Raw genomic sequence first — 20,285 nt, 5'->3', positions numbered from 1 at the left:
CTACAATCTCTCCTTGAATAATATTTAACTCTCGTCGCGTGGTACCAATCTCAGTCTCTTCGTCGTCGTCAGTAGTTGTGATCCAACTGTGAGTCGATCTATCCGTCTGTTACGACTACGAAAAATAATTGTCGACGTGAAGAAATCAAGTTTTTCCATCCGTTCCACATCGTTCCGATGAGAAAAGTAATCCGTCGCAAGCTTCCAAATCAAAACTTGCAGACGACAGGTAAGTCGATACGATTGGGGTTTACAAGGCTATTGTTTTGCTATCATACTGCTGGCTGCGGCCACTTTTCAACCCCTTTGTATGACAGCAATCGCGCTTTTGTCTCTCACGATGTATCGCGACAAATTCTCCGTATATAGTCCGAATTTTCATAGAAAATGTTGTTATATTAAGTTATATTTTCAAAATAGCTATTGGAGTCCGCAAGGATACCAAGAATGTTGCTGTTCAACAAAATTGGACTAATTCTTCAGGCTTAAAGATTTTTCACGTCTCTTAAAAATATTCACACATCAATGAAACATTATGTGTACACACGAATAATTTATTCCTATTTACTCCGATTTCCATGAGCTTGATTCTTACGTCGCGGCGTTCATATAAATATATCATTTAAATTTATTGCTTAAAAATATATTTGCCCTGTTGCTAAATATATGTAGAGTAGATGTGCATTAGACAGTTAGTCTTAAATTTTGGAAAAGGAAATGAAGTGAATTATTAAAAGTCATCACATTACTCATGAAAGCATCATGATATTCATTAGTTACAGTTTACATTAACAGTGATTACTCCACTGAAATCTCAACCAACAGAAAACATTTCTCTGCGGTAGTTATGAGATTTTTTATTAATACTTATTTTAACATAGATTTTATACAAGTTATTTCCGTTTAGTAAATGTCTGTATGAATTTAATATCGATTTACGGTGATTTTTGAATGGATTAAAATTACACAAGTAAGAAAAATTTTTCTTAAGAAGTTTGCTGACTCATTTTTATTAATATTTTATTGCACCGTTAAAAAATTCCGGATATAAAATCATTTATCGAAAAAAAAAATTATACCTAAGACCCACGTTTATTTCGGCAAGAATAGTTCAAACATTCATTTTCTCTTTGAAAAGTGGTTTTCTAAAAAAAATAACATTAAAAGTTGTTAAAAAGATATCGAAAGAAAAAATATTAAAAATATTACTTTTATCGAAGCCGATGTATAAGTATTATTTCCAAATAATAGAAAAAAAAGAAAAATATAGTATAATATAATAACAATATGTACGGAGCAACAAAAGATACATTAGTCACTTTTATCACATGACGCACCTACCAAAGGACTTTCATAGTTTCTGATGCAAAAAAATTACGCTTTTCCCGCTCACGCGTTATCAATCTTAATATTGTGGCTGAACAATTTCTTTGTTGTTAAGTATATCCCCTGAGAATAGGTGGCCATCCGTGTTATAAACGCAGTGCCGCGTATATCCTTGGGTGAAGTACGTGAGCGTTTCTCATCTAACTAGGTGTAAAGTTATAGAAGCTAGCCCAGACCACGAAGATGTGACGTTATCAAAAGAGCATAAATTTAGATTCATTATCCGGAGAATATTATTTCATGATTCGAGAAAATTCATTATATTATCGAATATTTTACGACTCGAGAGATTTTATAATAACGAATTATAGTTTTGCTTTGTCACGTATGTTTTCTTCTTTAGTTCATTATACTATGCAAATTAACCAATAACTTTTGCGTGTTACTTTTTATGTAATCCTTATATAATCCAATTCTACGAAACATTTATTTTACATTTTTATCATGATACATAACTTTTTTCAACAATTTCAACAACGTGTGACTGCCGAATTATCTTTAACTTTAGCACTGTAGCATCCAATTCTCAATGATGGAATGCCGAACGCGTAACGCTATATAATGAGAAAAATGCGAATTTAATTCTCCAGATGGTACGTTAGAAATATCGGAAAATATTATTTATAGATAACTCAGTCAATTATTGCGTATTCGGTGAACCGATGTGAACGTTATTTTCTACCAAGAAATATACCGTTATCGTGTACATTTAGCATTTTATTGCAGATAGCATTTTTATTTGTGTAAAAACAAAATATATATTTAAAACTAGTTTTGTATATTTTAATTTCTGTTTAAAAATTTGTTTATAAAATTTAATATATTATTAAATATAATATTTCTAATCACAAAAAGCAAGGTAAAAAAATTAAATTGTATGTGTGCAATTTTTTATTATTAGTTAATTTAGTTAGTTCCTGATATTGTATCTTTTGTAGAAAAATTGTAGGAAATTATTTCATTTAATACAATTCTTACTTTAATGTTTTTTTTTATTTATTAATTAAAACAACACTGTTTTGTATACGTTTCGACAAACGCGTATCTTTTTTTATCTTTTATGAAAAGAGGTAAGTTTTTAATAGATATGTTATCAGGTCAATTATTTCGTAAATATTCGCTAATTATGCTGTAAAACGGTTTGGTGCTCTTCGATAACGTTCGACAACGCTCTTCGATAACGTTCGAAAACGCTTCGTCGCGCATCGCGAGGAATAGTGTAACTATATTCGTAAAATAATTCCATCATGTAGTTTCTCTTCAACGCAAATAAGTGTTTCCTGTTGCACGCTCTCCATAAAGACCGACCATTTATCGGGTTGGGAAGCTAATTGTCTGCATAATCGCTGGATGCGTTCAATATCGTTGACGCGATATCAATATTATTTATTGTAATAAAACATTAAAAAGTATTCAAACTAGCATGACGTATCAAGTTTAAAGAAACAATCTGATCTTTGTTTATTCTCACTTTTTCTTTTTTACTCATATAATCTAATCTTTAACAAAGAAATAGATTATGTTATACAACAAAGAGTTATGGTTCTGAATTATTTTATTGCAATTACGTTAACGTCATTTTTTCTTTCAATAAAATTCTTATAGATTCTTTTCTTAGTTTTGAATAATCTTTTCTTACGTTGAATTTTGAACTACAAATATCTTGTAAAAACCATGAAAATCTAAAATTAGATTACCCGATTTATGGAAATAATAATTTAATTTTTATTTTGTATTTTTTTCCACAAAAAGTAGTATCTTAAATTTTTCGAAAAGATAAAAATATTTATTGAAGAGATTATTGCTCCAAAGTTATTATCCTGATTTGTTAAAATTGTTAGCGCAAGCTTGCTTGTATTGGCTTAATTTGAACAGAAATACGCTCGACGTGTTTATTAGTACTCAGTCATCCGCGTTTAAAAAGTTGCTACGTTATGTGAATGTACAATATTAGCGGGTGATTTCCAGTCTTGTGCAAGAGTTACATTCAACTGGCAATGTTATAATGTCGTCGGCGAAAGTGTATATTCATATTTCTCGGATGATTTAAGAGCTGATGTGATATAAGTATAGATATAAGTAATATCAAAATCAAACCACTAATCATTCTCTTACTTTCTAAAGACGCCCGCAAAAAATAAATAAATTTAGTGTTCTATTGATTAATATTTTGATTATAAAATTAGTTTTTTTCAGTATATTGAAAAAATCTGTTAAAAGTCCATGGATAAACAAAATTGATCAACTATTCATAATTTAAAAAAAGAAAAAATAACAAATAATAAAATAGCGTAAACTTTTGTTATTATAATATTTATTAATTGTAACTTGTTAATTTTTCAATTTCATAGCTAAAAATTTTGTATATTTGTATACATTTTCATGAAGAATATTCTTTCAATTTTTTCAATAAAAAACGTGGAATAAACTTTTACTTACTTGCAATTATTCTCTTAAAATCGTTCCAATTTTACATAAATTTGAGAATGAATTTTTTTTCACAGATTTTAAAATATTAATAGACACAAATTCACGACAGAAAATATTAGTTAATTTGATGAGGAAATTTTCGATGTTTACTCTATCGTATCTAAAAGCAAACTAAATGTAATAATGTGGTAAACTATTGGTACCTTCATTTAATATTAGGGATACGTTTTTGGGATCAACTCCCTCCCGTTGCTTTTTCAGCATAACAATTTTAAGACCAATCCTCTTTTGTCTGCGAAAGGTTAATCATAAATATAAATTACTTTTAACTTGCAAATTGATACGTGTTATATGTATATTGAGTATTTAGTAATTCTAATTTTTTTCATTTTATCTTTATTTCTGCTATCTTCTGCAGAGTCACTTTAATGTAAATGTAAGTGACAATTCTATTTGTTATTCAAATAAGTTTTGATCTTGCTCTTTTCATTCGATCAATGCTGGAATATAATTTAAATATCAATTGTAAAAGTAATTTAATTACTGTATAATATGAACTCTTTTGAAGTAATTCTACTTAAAACAATATGCATTTATTGACAAAGGACTGCTTAAACTCTTTTGAGTAAAAAACTATTTTAGAAGCAAAACTTGAAATTTTGTTTTTATTCTAAAACCAGATTTTAAATTTCGAAGAAATTTGCATATATACAAATATGAACGTATAGAAATGATATACTTATTGTTATGCTTTCAAAGATTACGAATTTGTTACTTATTGAAACAATTATCTTTAGAGATGGAATTTTTCAGTAAAAAGAGTAGAAGCGGCATATTTACGAAATAAATTGAAGTAAAGTAAGTAAACATTTCAGTATTTCTGTCGAATGAATATGTGCGGATTTATCGCTTTATCGACGAAGATAGGATGATGTATATACGTATCCTTCCTCGTGCCACAATGCAAGTGCGTGATCACCAGCCTGCTGTTCAGATTGAGCGACTTAAGTTAATGCGCACGTACGAGAAAGTGAGATATAACAAGACGAGCCACAATTAAAACGCGTGATTTTTTTTATTACAGCTAGACATCTTTAGACATGCGATGTCACCCGATATGGCCTCATGCATTATATTACAAAACATTCTTGTTATTAAATAGATTACTTTTTTTTTCAAAAACACACGGTTCAGATATTTATAAATTCAAACTGTTCAAACTCTAGACTGTTAAATTTAACAAAAATTCAACTTTTTTTTCAATTATATTAAAAAAATATATTATTTTTTATTTATTTAGTGTAATGTATAATTTCTATTTATTTGTTTAATTTACATTTACAATACATGCCATTTGCCAATTGCAATTGATTATTTTAAAATTGACAATTTGACTTTTGTCACTCAAAGTGTGTGTCTGCTTAACTATACGTTTTTCACGAATTTTCATAATCTTTTAATTAAAAATTTTTAAAGTTTCACTATAGAATATACTGAATCTTTTCTCTATAATTTTAATTTAATTAATTTAAATTTTATATAATTTTGTTAACATTTGTATAAATAACCAACGTAACTCAATTTTGAAAAATTCGAAAAATATATTTAGTGCTTATATTGCTCATACATTTGATGTTCCGTATCAGTGTTTGCGTAACAAGGATGCAAACTAGAATGAATGAACACGCGATCATACGAGTCGCGTGGACCAATACGATAGCATTGCCGGCGCGGCGATTACATATATACACAACTTGCGCACGTGGTTTCACTTGACGCTTGTCTTTACTTCTTTTAGATTACTCTAAAAGCGAAAGTTGGAATTAAAAGACTAGCTACGCAAAGAGCACTTGCGGAAATATTTGTCCATAAAAGTATTCATTTTATCATGTAATATATCGAAAAATTTGTAAACATTTCTATAATTATATTCAGGAATTGTCATAAGGAAAGAAGCAAATAATATGTCGCAAGATGCAAGGTGACTTATTAAAATGTTATGATCAATGCAATTTTACTCGTAACGAGTGCTTGCATTCATTATGTGACTTTGGTCACTAATAGAAGAGCATTATATAAAGAGCGAGAAATAGCGCCGCGTGTAGGTATATGTGTCGCCGTGTGCGTGGGAATCACGCCGAATGACGCATCGTATGATGCACGCCTGATGTTGGGGTCAGCAAGCACTTTGATCACCCGTGCAACTCGCGTGAACGATTACCCTCGGGTTCACGTTACGGAGCAAATAAAATGAAAAATATGCATGTCGCGTTATCAACTTTCGATTGATATATACTCGCGCGATTCAGATGATTTATTTAGATATGTAATTATTTATTTAGATGTGTGTTAAATGTAGCTTACACAATCGTTTATTTTATTTTTGTTCGAATATCAATAAGAATAAAAATTTTTTCAAATCTCTATGCCAAGAGATGTTCACCTTTAAGCTCAGCTGTAAATAGTGGTTCAGTACGGTTAATAGGCACAAGCGTGCGGTCGATACGTGTCGGAAGAGCGGAACGCGTGGCGCGTCTGGCCGGTTTCGTCTGTCACTATTCGCCGGTTTCAGGTGGCGAGAGCCACGACGCGATCTCATTGGCTCAGACGATCTCAGCTGAGACTTGGCACGAGTATATCGGCGGTTCGTACTACATCAGACGTAGCTTGATTGTCTGGCTGATTCCCCCTAATACAGACACAGTCGTCAACGGTTCGCATATTAGAAAAGGAATAATACTACAATGATTCGGGAAGATTTTGAAATCGAATACGGATGCGAAAAATTTGTTGCATTTTGAGATTACATCGGTCGAGTGTTTCGTGAGTTTTGGTTATGTTTTAAAACAGTTAATTACAATTCAAAACCTCTAATAGCCGGCAGCAAGTATCTGATAGTCAAATTCAAGAAAGGATTTTGTTTTAATAAGGTATTTTAATAATGTGCTTTAAGTTATTATCAAAAAATATTTGAAAATTTTAGGAAAATTGCGATAAACGATGGTGTTATATTATACAGAAAAAAACTGGTTTCAAATTGCGCGGAGAAAAAACTGACTCGAAATTTGTCGCGTAAATTTATAGAGGAAAAATTTCTAAACATAGCGATAACAAGTGTATGATATATGTCGTTACTGATCGTTCACGTGACTAGAGTGATAAGAATAAACCACAAAGTTGGCATAGGCGCGCGTTTAAGATTTATGTTTAGAATCAGTTGCATACCACGCGTGCAAAAATAAGCCGCCGTCATCGGAAAATACGTTCTCTTCTTATCGCGGTAGAGCAAAGGTGAAATGAGAAAAATTCGCACAAAATCCACGCGTTCTTGCATCATACGACTGACTAATCGAATGATAAAGAACCATTGAAAAAAATCAGTCGACTGCTAATGAATATTTCTTTTGCTTAATTATGATTGACTTTTGAACCATGCTGCTATACTCACATTATATGCAGATATGATAATCAAGTAATTAAAATATTACGGATGTATGCGGAGGTCAGATCTACTAGGACATGTTTCTCTAACATTTTTAGCTTTTTACGAACCTGAGATAACGTGTATGTTTTAGAATTAGAACCTAATATAATAAAAGTGGCAAAGAAAAATGCGAAAAGAAATAACTGAGATGTGCCTAATTTTTTCAACTACTACCTATATATATATATATATATATATATATATATATATATATATATATATATATATATAAAATTAATAGTTAATAATTGAATATATTAATATCACATATGAAATTAGATAATATTAATATACAAGATGTCAGTAAGAAGCTTGCATTTGTTTTTACGCATTATCTGATATATCTAATTACCTTATTAAAATTACAATCAAGTTATAATCGTTCGCTAATTTCTATTGATGGTAACAACATGTGTATTGTATAAGATTGGCATATCGTTCATAATCATTCGTTAATTTCGTTGATAGTAAGAACGCAGTCGTTATACAAAACTTCTAATTGTACACGTACCATTTGGCGAAGTTTACGCGAATACGAATGTCCTCATTAAATAATAACATAAATACAAGAATGATATGTACTATTTATTTAACAATTATTACACTGCTATGATATTGTAGCAAGTATCTACGTGGTAACAATAAGTAAATAATAATCACATTTATCTTGAGAAATGCCATATTATAACAGTCGTGTTACAACAAACAATGAACAATCGCACGATATTTTACGGTACAAATATTAACATTAACAACAGATTCTCTATATTCAAAATTATTAACACACCGGCTAAAAGTAATGCAACTTTTTTTATATAACAAATTGCGATATATTTTAAAGGAGTCTATATGTTTAGTAAATAACGTATGTTCTATATTGAAAAATAATTATATTTTTATATTATTGATAACAATTATTCAAAAGAAATATTTTTTAATTTTTGAGTATACACGTTGTCCCAGATTCGTAAAAAGCATGCTAGAGGAACATGTCCTAAGATCTAACCCCCACATACATCACATTTTAATGACATGATTATATCTGCGTACATCGTGATTAATTTATTTTATAAATTTCTTGATAAATTGAAATGTGCAATATCAAATCATTTCATGTAGAAGTAATGAAAACTTATTACACTGTATTTTCATGGAAGTTTTATTTCTAAAAAAGATTAATCAGAATTGAGTTTTGTCGCTTGTCAATGATGCATGTAATGAAATACGGTTACAAATGATAAGATGATTTTTTGAGCCGCGTGATATCGTGGTGTCAGACCGAGTGGTTGTTGCCGCAGTGCGTAAAAGCGATTGACTTTGGCGCCAATGCAACCTTGGCAGTGATCAAGTTCACTCGTACGAGTTGAGTTCTTAAGACCTTGCGTCCTCAACCTTATCTATAATACTGGTTCAGGCTTTAAAACCATGATAGTAAAATCGAGATTTACGTTTAATGGATCGATGATCATAAAGAGCAACACGTTTTATTTATTTCATTTATCGTATCCTACGAATGTAGTAAATTAAGCAAAAAATGAAAATATTTTATTACACGTCAATACTTTTTAAGAAGATACGAGTGCACTTTGTATTTAATTTTGAAAATAATTATATTTAATATTCTAATCTAATTATCCCATATCTTATTATATAATTATGCTACACAATTTTAAATATAAAATACTATTTGCATGTTAAGAAAAAATGCATGCAAATAAAATTTGTCAAATAAAAGATGTTGAAAGAATTAATGTACTGTAATATTGTAATCGCACTACGTATTTCCTACATCGTATTTGACTAATTATTAAAGTAAATTAGTATAATAAAATAATTGATTATTAAAATGAATTAGTTAATTCTCGTTTGCGCGTGTGTCAATAATTATTTTTCGCAGTCTCATTTGCATAATCGGTAAATATATGATGATATAGCAGTATATACTTATGCAAGTCTTATTAATACTTTGGCAGCTACACTCAAATTATATAAGAAGAGAGAACTGTCTTCTCTAAAAATATCTACTAATTATTTTTCTTTTTTAAGGTCGTCTTTTAATAATATCCATTATTTAGAAAGCAGAGATTTTCTTATATGTTTGATTTAGGAAGATCACCGTTGACACATTACGCTAATTAAACTCATCTAATACTCAATAAATGACATTATGTCGAGAGAAAATTATGAAATATCGCTGCTCTTTCGTGGGAATTCGTTACTTTCTACACTTCTTGATTCAGGATAATAACTATAACCGGATTGTCTGATCAGCTGATCGCCTGTCGGACGATCCGGAGTCGTTGCATAGACGGTTGCACGGAGGGACACCGCCGACATGAACACCGTTTGTCGTGTCGGCGTCCCGGCACCGTATGAGCCTGCGCCCGGATGACGTCCGTCGAGGATCCAGCCGGCAGTCAATAGGCGGTCCTCGACTAGGCATCACCGGGAGCATCCCGCTCGCGGAATAGGTGAATCCTCGCGGTACATACATTCTCTCATATCTGATATGGGGAATCACACTTGTGGAATTGCAATAACGATCGGAACTCTGTGTGCGCGTGTATGTCAGTGTTAATAACTCTGCTCATGATTTAGAAAACATTAGCATCTAAACACCTCAGTCAAAAGGAATTTGAAAGTGATTAAAATAATCATATGTCATAAAAAGAATTTATCGAGACATCTACTATGTGTAAAGATATTTTATAGTTATAATAGTAAAGCAACTCTTCTTCGTTAAATATTTTAAAATAACGTTGTAATACAGATTTTAACGTTGTCATGTGATATGTAACATTTGCTGATAAACCGTGGCGTTAAAAAAAATCTTAAATAATTAAAAGCGTATATGGGCGATGACAACTGATTATTTCGGATCATGCCACCGACGAGTCTTACAGGTGTCATCTCTCCAGAATCATTGTCTTCGAGCACTCGTAACCAATTAAGCAAATTGGTGTGTGTTTGCGTACAATGCACCGAGTACGATCGATGTAATCGCAACTGTTTTATGTATATATTATACATTGCCTCGTCCGAGTGTTACCATTCCGTTTTCAGCGATAATTTTAAATTTAACATTCTCAAGTAAATGCTCTGCGTAATTATAAATAGCATTGACAGTATACGACTTTATATTTGTTCTATATAAAACTCGCTATTGATTTTTCTTTTATCGATCGCTCTTGCGTCACACACCATTACAATTGCTTGTTTCATCATGCTTTTATTTAACATTCATGGAACATTCGATTGCAATGAAGCATCGATCATTAAAGTATCACGACTTGCAATACGAGCTCCAGCAAACGGACCACGTTGCAAATATGATTATCATTGCGGCGATTCCGTGAAAGCAATTCTATTCCCGACTTTTATATTAAACACTAATTTAATTTAATTTTTATAAAAATTTAGCTAATTGTAGTTTTGTACGTAATATATTATTAATATATGTATATATTAATCTTCTCTGTCATTTTGTTATTCTTAAATATCTGTAAGTTGTAAATCAAATTGATGATAATACAAAGTTTATTTGTTCAAGATTGCAAAGAAAAAGAATCAAATAATTGTCAATATGAATGATTAATATACATATGATGAATCCATTACAATCTAAAATATTTATTCAGGATAATTATCAGCTCGAGATTTATTGTTTATTAAAATATTTAGTGATAAATTTTAATTAATAAGAATTGTTCATATTGTTGTCAACAGTTTAGATAAAAAAATGGCTCCGAATATAACCAGCACACCGACGGGAGTACTCTTCGAGGGCGAGACTATAACTGAGACGCAACTGATAAAGGAACCGAAAGAAAAACCCAAATACGTCAGGCGTATTGTTTGGAGGAATGTGACAATTTTCTCGTTTTTACATCTCGGCGCTCTTTTCGGAGTTTATCTCTCGTTTACATCCGCCAAATTAGCGACCGTTGTTTTCGGTAAGTAGCATGTTACCATTAACATACTCTTAAAATCAATTTTCTTAATTGCTCGTTTTTTTGCCATCCGAACACCTACCTATTGTTAAAACTAAAGAGTAGCCAGTGCATGAATGCGGTAAATAATTACTGTCCTTTTCTTATTCTTGTGATAACAAAATTCTAAAAAATATTCTTTTTCCAAATTATTCGAGTGTAACACTAGCAATGTTTTTGAATTATTATTCGTTGTTGTAATTTGTTTAACTTTGCACTGAAGCAAAACTTTTTAACACGAACGATTAGCGGGATGTCAATCAGGTCTACTAAAATATTACATTCGACGAACCTGCGAGTCTTTTAAACGACGCAAGATCAATACACGTGTTAACGTAATAGTTTTTTTATTATTTTATTAAAGCTGAAGCTCTTTTGATTTTCTTCCCTGACATTATACAATTTAATTTTCATAATTGGAATGTAAGAAATCTGATCAAAAACGTAATACTTTAATTACAAGGTTTATGCTAATTATATTATATGAATATAATTTACAATTTCAGTGGAATATGATACATAATTTTTAATTTTGCTTTATAGTTATTGAATTTAAAACATATATAATTTTTATTCAAAATAAAATTATGTATTATTTTGCGTAAAGAAAAAAGTAATATAATATGTTGCAAAAGTTGAAATGTTTAAAATTACGCGATTCATGTTTGCAAAATTTAAAAAAATAATTTCTTGCATAATTTTCCAATGTGATTGTAAATAAAAGATGAGTGAAAGGTTATTGAAAGGTTATTCACAAGGTAATTTCATAAATAAAATATTTGATCAGCATTGTCGAACTTGTTTTTCATATAAAGGCATAGCTTGTTTTAAGACAGTCGTGATCGTTATCAAATAAGACGGCACTATTGCAATAGTTTCGAATTCCTTTGTGTGTAACATCATGCATTTTCTCCATTATAGCAATCTTGTTATATCAATGCAGCGGCTTCGGAATCACAGCCGGAGCTCATAGATTATGGGCACACAGATCTTACAAAGCCAAGTGGCCTCTCCAGCTGCTGCTTATGATTTTTAATACTATAGCGTTCCAGGTACGTAAGAAAACAGATTTTTTATAAATTTCGAGAAATTTGACGAATAAAAGTATTCGTAAAAATAAAGCTTATAAAGCTTATTTTTTCTTAATAAATTGAAAGGCCAGAAACATGCACGAAGTTAACTAGATATTAAATAAACGATCAATAATATAGTAATTAGTTGAAAAAGAAAAAGAAAATTGGGATTAAATTAAATAATTATAGAGTCTACTTTTTTCTACGGCTAATGCGACTTAAAAAATTCATGTCAGTGCAATGATGTCGCGTATAAAACGCACGTCGCGTGTAAGAAAACTACTGCTTATGATTCAATACGTCATTAGACGTTGTCTAACAAGCAATCCGTTGTTTAGAAAAAAACATTCTTTTCCGTAAATTCGAGAATGCATGCGATACGTATTATCCGCTATAGATAGATCATTGATAGATATGAGTAAGCATTCTCAGCATTTTTAATGCAAGAATTTAATGCGAGAAAAATATTCAAAAAGATATGTAAATAAAAAAAGTAATATAGACTGCAATTATGTGACAAAAACACATTATTTTTGCTAATGAAACAAATTAAGGTATTTTATTTGTATCGATTAATATGTAATTATTTTGTGGGATCTAGGATGCCGCGATCGTTTGGGCTAGAGACCACAGAGTTCACCACAAATACAGCGAGACCGACGCCGATCCGCATAATGCTACGAGAGGTTTCTTTTTCTCGCACGTAGGCTGGTTGCTTGTTAAGAAGCATCCTGAGGTGACGGAAAAAGGCAAGGGAATCGATTTGAGCGACCTCGAGAGCGACCCTATACTGGCATTCCAAAAGAAGTACGTGCGTCGCGATTTAGCCAAAAAAGTAATTCTTTTTGTCGGCAAATAAATTTAGTAAAATAAATTCTATGTGTTTCAGATATTATGTCGTGCTAATGCCATTCTTATGTTTCGTTTTGCCTACTGTCATTCCAGTCGTGTGTTGGAATGAGACGTGGTTGAACGCTTATTTTATTCCCACCGTTTTGCGTTACATTTTCACGTTGAATATGACGTGGCTGGTAAACTCCGCAGCCCATATGTTCGGCAACAAGCCTTACGATAAGTAAGTATCAATAAAATACCTCAGTGCTTACAATCAGCTTTTAAATTAAATTTTGGATTTTTTATATATTTTTCTTTTTTAACACGGAAAGAATTTTTTTATCCGCTCCTTAAATTTGTTCTTTATTTATACTTGTCACTTGTACAATACTTATTTCCGTAATGGCACGATCGACATTCTATTAAAGTTTCTTTTTCATTCGCTACAGATACATCAATCCGTCAGAGAACAAAGGTGTTGCGATATTCGCCCTCGGCGAGGGTTGGCACAATTACCACCATGTTTTCCCATGGGATTACAAGACGGCCGAGTTCGGCAATTATAGTTTCAACTTTACGACGGCCTTTATCGACTTCTTCGCGAGGATCGGTTGGGCCTATGACCTGAAGAGCGTGTCCGAGGACATGGTAAAAAAACGCGTGGAAAGAACGGGCGACGGTAGTCACGAGGTGTGGGGCTGGGGCGATAAGGATCAGACGCAGGAAGAGAGAGATCAGGCGGTAGTGACGCACAATCATACAAAAGATCAGTAAGGTCGCGTGAGAGATTCGCGACTAGGATGTAAAGCTTCTCTCTCCAAATTTATCCACAGTTAATCCGTTCCATAAAAATTCCATAAAGGATTTCATGCAGTGATTCGATCGAGCCGGTCTTTCGGGACTTGCGTCTCGACCGTCGCGTCTCTCGACATGTTATCGCACGATTATATGACGGGTTTCATATAATATCCTCAGAAGACTCGGTATCGAGCAGGAAGTATCTCGATTTCTCATAATGTCGGTGGTGTTCTGGATCGCGGATGCCGTACTAACTCGGTAAAATCTTTTTCATCTACTCTCGAGATAAATCAAACTGCATTTATAATTATTCGTAATATGTACTGCTATTACATAATTGTTGAACCGTTTTTATTCAGGGGGTTATACAGGTTTTTAATATGTGATCGTAATCAAGAATACATACATTTATATATATGTACTATTGAGATACGAATCAAATATATTTTGTACTGTTGCCAATGAAATAACACATAAATTTACTGTAATACTGCGTGAAAATGAGAAATGCAGAAATATAAATTTATTTTAAGGTATATACAGTAATATAAAATAATATCAGGATACACGCGTATCGAAATTGCGCGAGAATCCGATATTTAATATAAATATAAATTATTTCTACTAATATACGACCAAATTGTTGCTCAATTTTAATATTACCTGTTAGATAACCAAATTTTCTACGTTAGAAGTTCTCGATCAAAATAAATAATTCGATCTTTAATATGCAAATCTAATTAATTTTTATATGATACCGCTTTATCAATCAAAACTGACTTCGGATAGTATCATATCGTCCAGAACATCAGCGAAACTTTTGATCAGCGAGTACAAAAATTGTGTGTGTTGTTTACTTCTTTTTTTTTCTTTATTTATAGAATACATATTATGAGTGACCAAAATTCTTTCTCAGTGCGATAAAATATTATTTGCTTTATCATATTAATATTGAATGCATTGTGCGTTCTTTTTCCATTTCCTATTAAAACTTAGCACGCTTAGGTTAATTTGTAGATACTGATAGATTCAGGTAATTTATTTATATAATAAATAAATCTTGTTTGTGTTGGTAGGAAAAAAAGAAATTTATAACAAACATTTACGTAATAGTAATAAGGATTGCGTTAACTAAAGCTAGCGTAATCAATTATGATATAGTCGCGACGTAATGACACATATTTATACTAACTTGTTGTTCCTTTTCTTTCAGTTAATATAACGTAAGATTCTAAATGTAATTGCTGCGGCGTTATCAATTTGTGATGTAAAAGTACGAGAAAACAAGCAATTGTGATTATTAACGAAACTTGCTTTTCACTTCCTTACGCATAAGCTAAGGAATATGATTCTGATGATGATGATTCTATGAAAGAAATATAAGAAAATTTCTTTAGCATTTTTCATAGTCTATTATGTGTTTTTGCCTTAGAAACGTGCATTGAATTGATTTATATAAAATGAGCCTTCCTTATTTTTATTTTGCCATAATTTTGTAAAAATAACACGCTTGTCAACGAAGTTGTATATTACGTTACTAACACCGTACATTTTTACTTGCTTTAAATTTATTTTTTGATGACGCCTGACAATCGCTCTTAGTGTATTTGTCTTCAAACTGATATTATAACAGATATATAAGTTGTAATATATTTATTATTATATTAATAATTAAAATAAAATGCTTAATAAAAATATATTTTTAAGTAAAGATGCATTATATATCTTGTGCATTTTTATTCAGTGCCTGTATCATCTCAGTAAAAACTAATCAACAATAACATAACATCAATATTATAATTTCCTACTCAATAATATAATTGTTATGTACAAGGCATGTTAGATTACAATAACGTTGTTAAGTGAGAAATTATAATATTGATGTTGTTTTTGGTTAGTATTTGCTGGGATATCTTAATTTAATTGTCAAAATGTCCAAATCAACAATATTATTTAAATAACATATGTAAAGATTATAACACACAATTATTTGGTATTCCAGTTTAACGATGAATTATGTGATATTGGTTAAAAATTCTATATTGTCTAATATATGTGCTATTCTCAGTATGGTTAATTTATTTCACAAATAATATGTAAAATAATTACTTATAATGCAAGAAATTCATAGAATTCGTATTGTCCTATAATTGCTTAAAAAAAGCAATAATTATAAAACGATGTCGATTAATATCAATATTGATATTCTGCCTAATTATATAAGTATAGCAAATAAATTCACTTACCGATTGTTGTATTCTAACTAAGTACGCCTTCAGCTGTACCTGAAAAAATTAATACAGGGTGTTCGACAATTGCTGAATAATCTCTCGGGTGTAGATAGAGCGGGTTAAATCAAGTAAAAAAATCCTCTACCGTTTTGCGATTTTCGCAATAATTAATGAAAAATTAATTAAAGAAGATCGGTCAATTTCCGCGAGTCTAAGCGCGCAGCGAGAAGAGAGAGCCCACTGTTACGTAATCGCTAGGACGCAAGGATCTAGCGTTCAGCATCGCTCGTATGTTGCCGTTGTCAATTGTAGAGCGCTCCTCCCAATGCTTCATCGCGTGCCTAGTAACCAAACAGTAGATTGTACCGCCACGGGTTTCTTCTCTTAAATAGATGTATTTAATGATATTATTACGTGTAATTTAATACTATTATTATGTATAATTATATATACTTATATTATACGTAATAATAATATTAAATACTTTACACTATTTAATTAATGATATATATTAATATTTTTACATTATAACAAAAGTTTTTAATATTACAGTATAAAAAAATTGTAATTTAAACATAATTTTGTAATTATTTCAGATTACCCAGCAAACACAATATATAGCTACTATATAACATAGAAATAACATGTAACAGATATTACATATAACAAATGTTACACTTTATTTATATTGTGATTATATAATATTTTTTATACATATAATGTAATTGTGTTATAGAATTGTTATTTTGCTTTGTTGCTTACTGGTTATAATAAAGTAAATGGCAATATAACTTGAATGTAACATGTTATATAACAAGTGCTTCGTAAATATTATTTTGATGTTATATATTTATTTATTTGTAATAAACTGAGTGTCGGGAGGAAACAGCGCGAGTTAGCATCAGAAAACAACTGCATACGCATCTTGTTACGTGTGCGCGCAGCGGCTACTACGTCGATGATTGGTAGCGAGTGACACTCGCGCAGACGTATGTGTAACACACAGCCATATTATGTCTTGATTGGTTCAGGAGCATGCTGGGAAGCGAGATCATATCAGCACGGGCAGGCATGTTGCAACGTTGAAGCACGCAGGAGAGACAGTTGCCGAATCGTATCGTAAGTTCTTTTCCCCGGTCTGATCATTATAAATTACGATTATGCAACGTCTCGTCCGGATGGATACATGTAGTAGCGTTCCGCTGCACTATCCTCAACAGGATCTTTAAAAGATTATAAAATTCAAAAATGACGCGTACCTTTGCGCGTGCCTACCAACGCCGCGGGTGCTCATTGTTTTCCTGTTGTGCGATTCCTCAATAGGTCTTGTGATATTTTTCGGTCATATATAGTGTTAGTTCTTTCAGCAATGGGTAAATCAGCTCATAAATCTAGGAAAAGAAGAAGATCACCTTCCCCAGATCGTCTCGCAGGCCTTGAGGACAAGATGTCCCGCCTAATTGATATATTAACACAAGGTGAGGTTATGGCGCCCAGTTGCCCCGTTCTGTCTTCATCTTCGGCCGCTTCCCCGGTGCCTCAGGAGGAACAGGAAGACCGTATCTAGACAGAATCTCACTCAGTGAGTTACCCCGTGGTATCCCTTGCGAGTCAAACGGGACCAACGGACCCACAAGGTGTGTAGGTTATTGCTGATCTGTATTTGCAAAATACAGGCGGCATTTTTACACAACCTCTTTACTCGAAGTATCTACCTTTTTGTTTACAGTGGTAAGTGATACTCTAGGTGAGGATGACACATCCCTTAGTCCACCTAAACGAGTCTTGCTAGAGGATAACTCTCTGCCTATAACCTCTGCTGCGGAGAATGACTCAGAATCTCTGGCTAGGCAATTGTTCGGTTCCGATCTAGAGGTGGAGGAATCCTTGCCTTGGAACGAACTAGTATTGCAGAGATGGCAGGAATTGTCACGTAAAGGGCTTCCTGCGGATCAACGCGAATCCTTGTTAAAGAAATACTCTCCCAACGAGTCGGTAGCTTTTCTTAAAGCTCCTATCCTGAACCAGGAATGCAAGGTGGCTTTAAAAAACAACTCCATGGTTAAAAGGGATGAATACGTGTGGAAGAATCAAAATTAGGAGGGCATAGCGTTGTGCGCCCTAGGCGTGGCTATTTCAGAACTCCTCGGGCCAGTTATTCAGAACTCACTAACCGTTGAAGCCCGCCTTGTTATAACAAAAGTTAACGAGGGAGCTAAGATTTTAGCAGACTTATTCTATCAACTCTCTCAATCTAGAAGGGCGCAGATTTTACGCCTGCCCTTAACATAATTGCCAAAAACACGGCTGAAACAATCCCGGCCGATGATCTCCTGTTTGGCTCATCCTTTGGAAAGCAAATGAAGAAAGCGGCCTCCATGGAAAAATCTTCTAAGGAAATTGTTAAGACCCACTGACAATATCCAGGAGAGTACAACAGCCAGTCAAGCAGCCTACTCAGATCATTCCCGCTAGATCGGGAAACGCCCGTGCCCCCTGTGAAATATTGGAGATCGGCGACAAGGAGGACAGGGGTAACGAACAACAGCCGCTGATCGTCTCATCGTTCCAGATCACAACCAAAGAGACGCTAGGACGCGAGGAGGTATTTATCGCGGGTAGACTTTCGAGTTTCCTTCCCAAATGGAAGGAAATTACAAAAGATCCAATTATCCTCCAAACCATCACTGGCTATAGGCTGCCGTTCGTACAACAACCGCCTTCTCAGAACGAACGAAACTCCTAATCATTTATCTAGTTTTGAGAGACAGATTTGCGCTCAGGAAATTACTAGACTCCTTCAGAGAGGTGCAATCGAGGAGGCAGAGACTTGCAAAAATCAATTCTTGTCCTTTTTCTTCATTATTAAAAAACCATCGGGAGGATGGAGGTTTATCCTCAATCTTAAACGCCTCAATCGATTTATCATTGCACCACACTTCAAACTCGAGGACTGGAAGACCGTTATTCGCCTTAATCGCTCTCCAAACGATTTCCTAGCCTCAATCGATTTGGAAGAGGCGTATTTCTTCATTCCCATCCATCAGGATGATAGAAGATTTTTACGATTCAGATTTCAGGACCAACTTTATCAATTCAGGGCTCTACCCTTTGGACTAGCATCAGCCCCTTACATTTTCACCAGAATTTTGAAACCGATTGTATCCTCCCTCAGGAAAAAAGGTTTTTTTTCGGTAATTTATCTCGATGATTTTCTCCTTATCGCACCCACACACAATCAGTGTGTAAAGAATGTCGCCGCTACAACGAGCCTTTTGTCATCATTAGCTTTATTATTAATACGCGTAAAAGTGTCCTTAATTCTACAAAGTTTTGTCGTTTTTTAGGATTCAACTTTGACACTGAGCGCTTTGCGATCGCTATTCCATCAGAGAAAAGGAAAGATCTTCTACAAGCTACTCTTACCATGCTTAATAGAATTCGCTACAAGATTCGCCTTTTTGCAAGTTACATCGGCTCTCTAATTTCTATCTGTCCGGCTGTTCAATATGGTATGCTTCATACCAAGATACTGGAAAGAATTAAGTTTTTAGCATTAACTGCCGCGAACGATAATTTTGAAGCTCAGATGTCGCTTCTGACTTCTATTAGAGAAGATCTTTTATGGTGGAAGGCTGTATTCACGGACGGGACACAATGTAATCATATTAGATCGGATCTTTTTGACCTTGAAATTTTCTCTGATGCTTCCCTAACAGGATGGGGAGCCGCATGCAGAGGTGCCCAGACTCATGGCTTTTGGTCACCAGAAAATAAACAGCATCACATTAACTATTTGGAGCTCTTGGCTGTTTTCCATGCCCTGAGATGTTTCGCATCTCACCTTCAAGATTCAAATATCTTCTTAAGAGTAGATAATTCCACAGCTCTCTCGTATATTAACCGCATGGGTTTGATTAAATTCCCTAATTTATCCAATCTTTCTCGTAAAATTTGACAGTGGTGCGCGGATCGTAACATGTTTATTTACGCCTCTTACATCCTTTCGGCCCAGAACTACGAGGCAGATGCTGAATCTCGCGTCGTATCGGAGGAAACA

The 20,285-nt window shown here is 32.9% G+C and overlaps 2 protein-coding genes across 8 annotated transcripts in view; one reads left to right on the top strand and one right to left on the bottom strand.

The window, feature by feature from the left end:
• The window catches only part of LOC105679504 (acyl-CoA Delta-9 desaturase-like), a 33,134-nt gene extending 16,598 nt beyond the window's left edge, over positions 1–16,536 (bottom strand). Inside the window, exons 1-2 of one of the 3 annotated variants that reach the window (XM_067353276.1) lie at positions 16,241–16,536; positions 3,826–4,108 (exon numbers count right to left, since the gene is read on the bottom strand). The gene's annotated coding sequence lies outside the window, so the exon portion shown is untranslated. The remainder of the gene's footprint in view (positions 1–3,825; positions 4,109–16,240) is intronic. The other 2 variants (XM_067353277.1, XM_067353275.1) reach the window with 2 other exon arrangements.
• On the top strand, positions 40–15,358 carry LOC105678833 (acyl-CoA Delta-9 desaturase). 5 transcript variants are annotated; one of them, XM_012378508.2, is made up of 6 exons: positions 40–229; positions 11,027–11,253; positions 12,211–12,341; positions 12,964–13,169; positions 13,252–13,437; positions 13,646–15,358. In XM_012378508.2, the coding sequence occupies exons 2-6, from the start codon at positions 11,040–11,042 to the stop codon at positions 13,968–13,970; spliced, it is 1,062 nt and encodes a 353-aa protein (XP_012233931.1). In that variant the 5' UTR covers positions 40–229; positions 11,027–11,039; the 3' UTR covers positions 13,971–15,358. The 5 variants fall into 5 exon arrangements, with proteins under 5 accessions (XP_012233931.1, XP_067209372.1, XP_012233932.1 ...); XM_067353271.1 differs by lacking the exon at positions 40–229 and adding an exon at positions 6,500–6,639; XM_012378509.2 differs by lacking the exon at positions 40–229 and adding an exon at positions 6,602–6,746.
• Positions 16,537–20,285: the final 3,749 nt, after the last annotated feature.

The sequence above is a fragment of the Linepithema humile genome, chromosome 4, assembly GCF_040581485.1.
Source record: "Linepithema humile isolate Giens D197 chromosome 4, Lhum_UNIL_v1.0, whole genome shotgun sequence".
Classification (NCBI taxonomy): domain Eukaryota; kingdom Metazoa; phylum Arthropoda; class Insecta; order Hymenoptera; family Formicidae; genus Linepithema; species Linepithema humile.
This window is presented reverse-complemented; position numbering and strand designations above follow the sequence as displayed.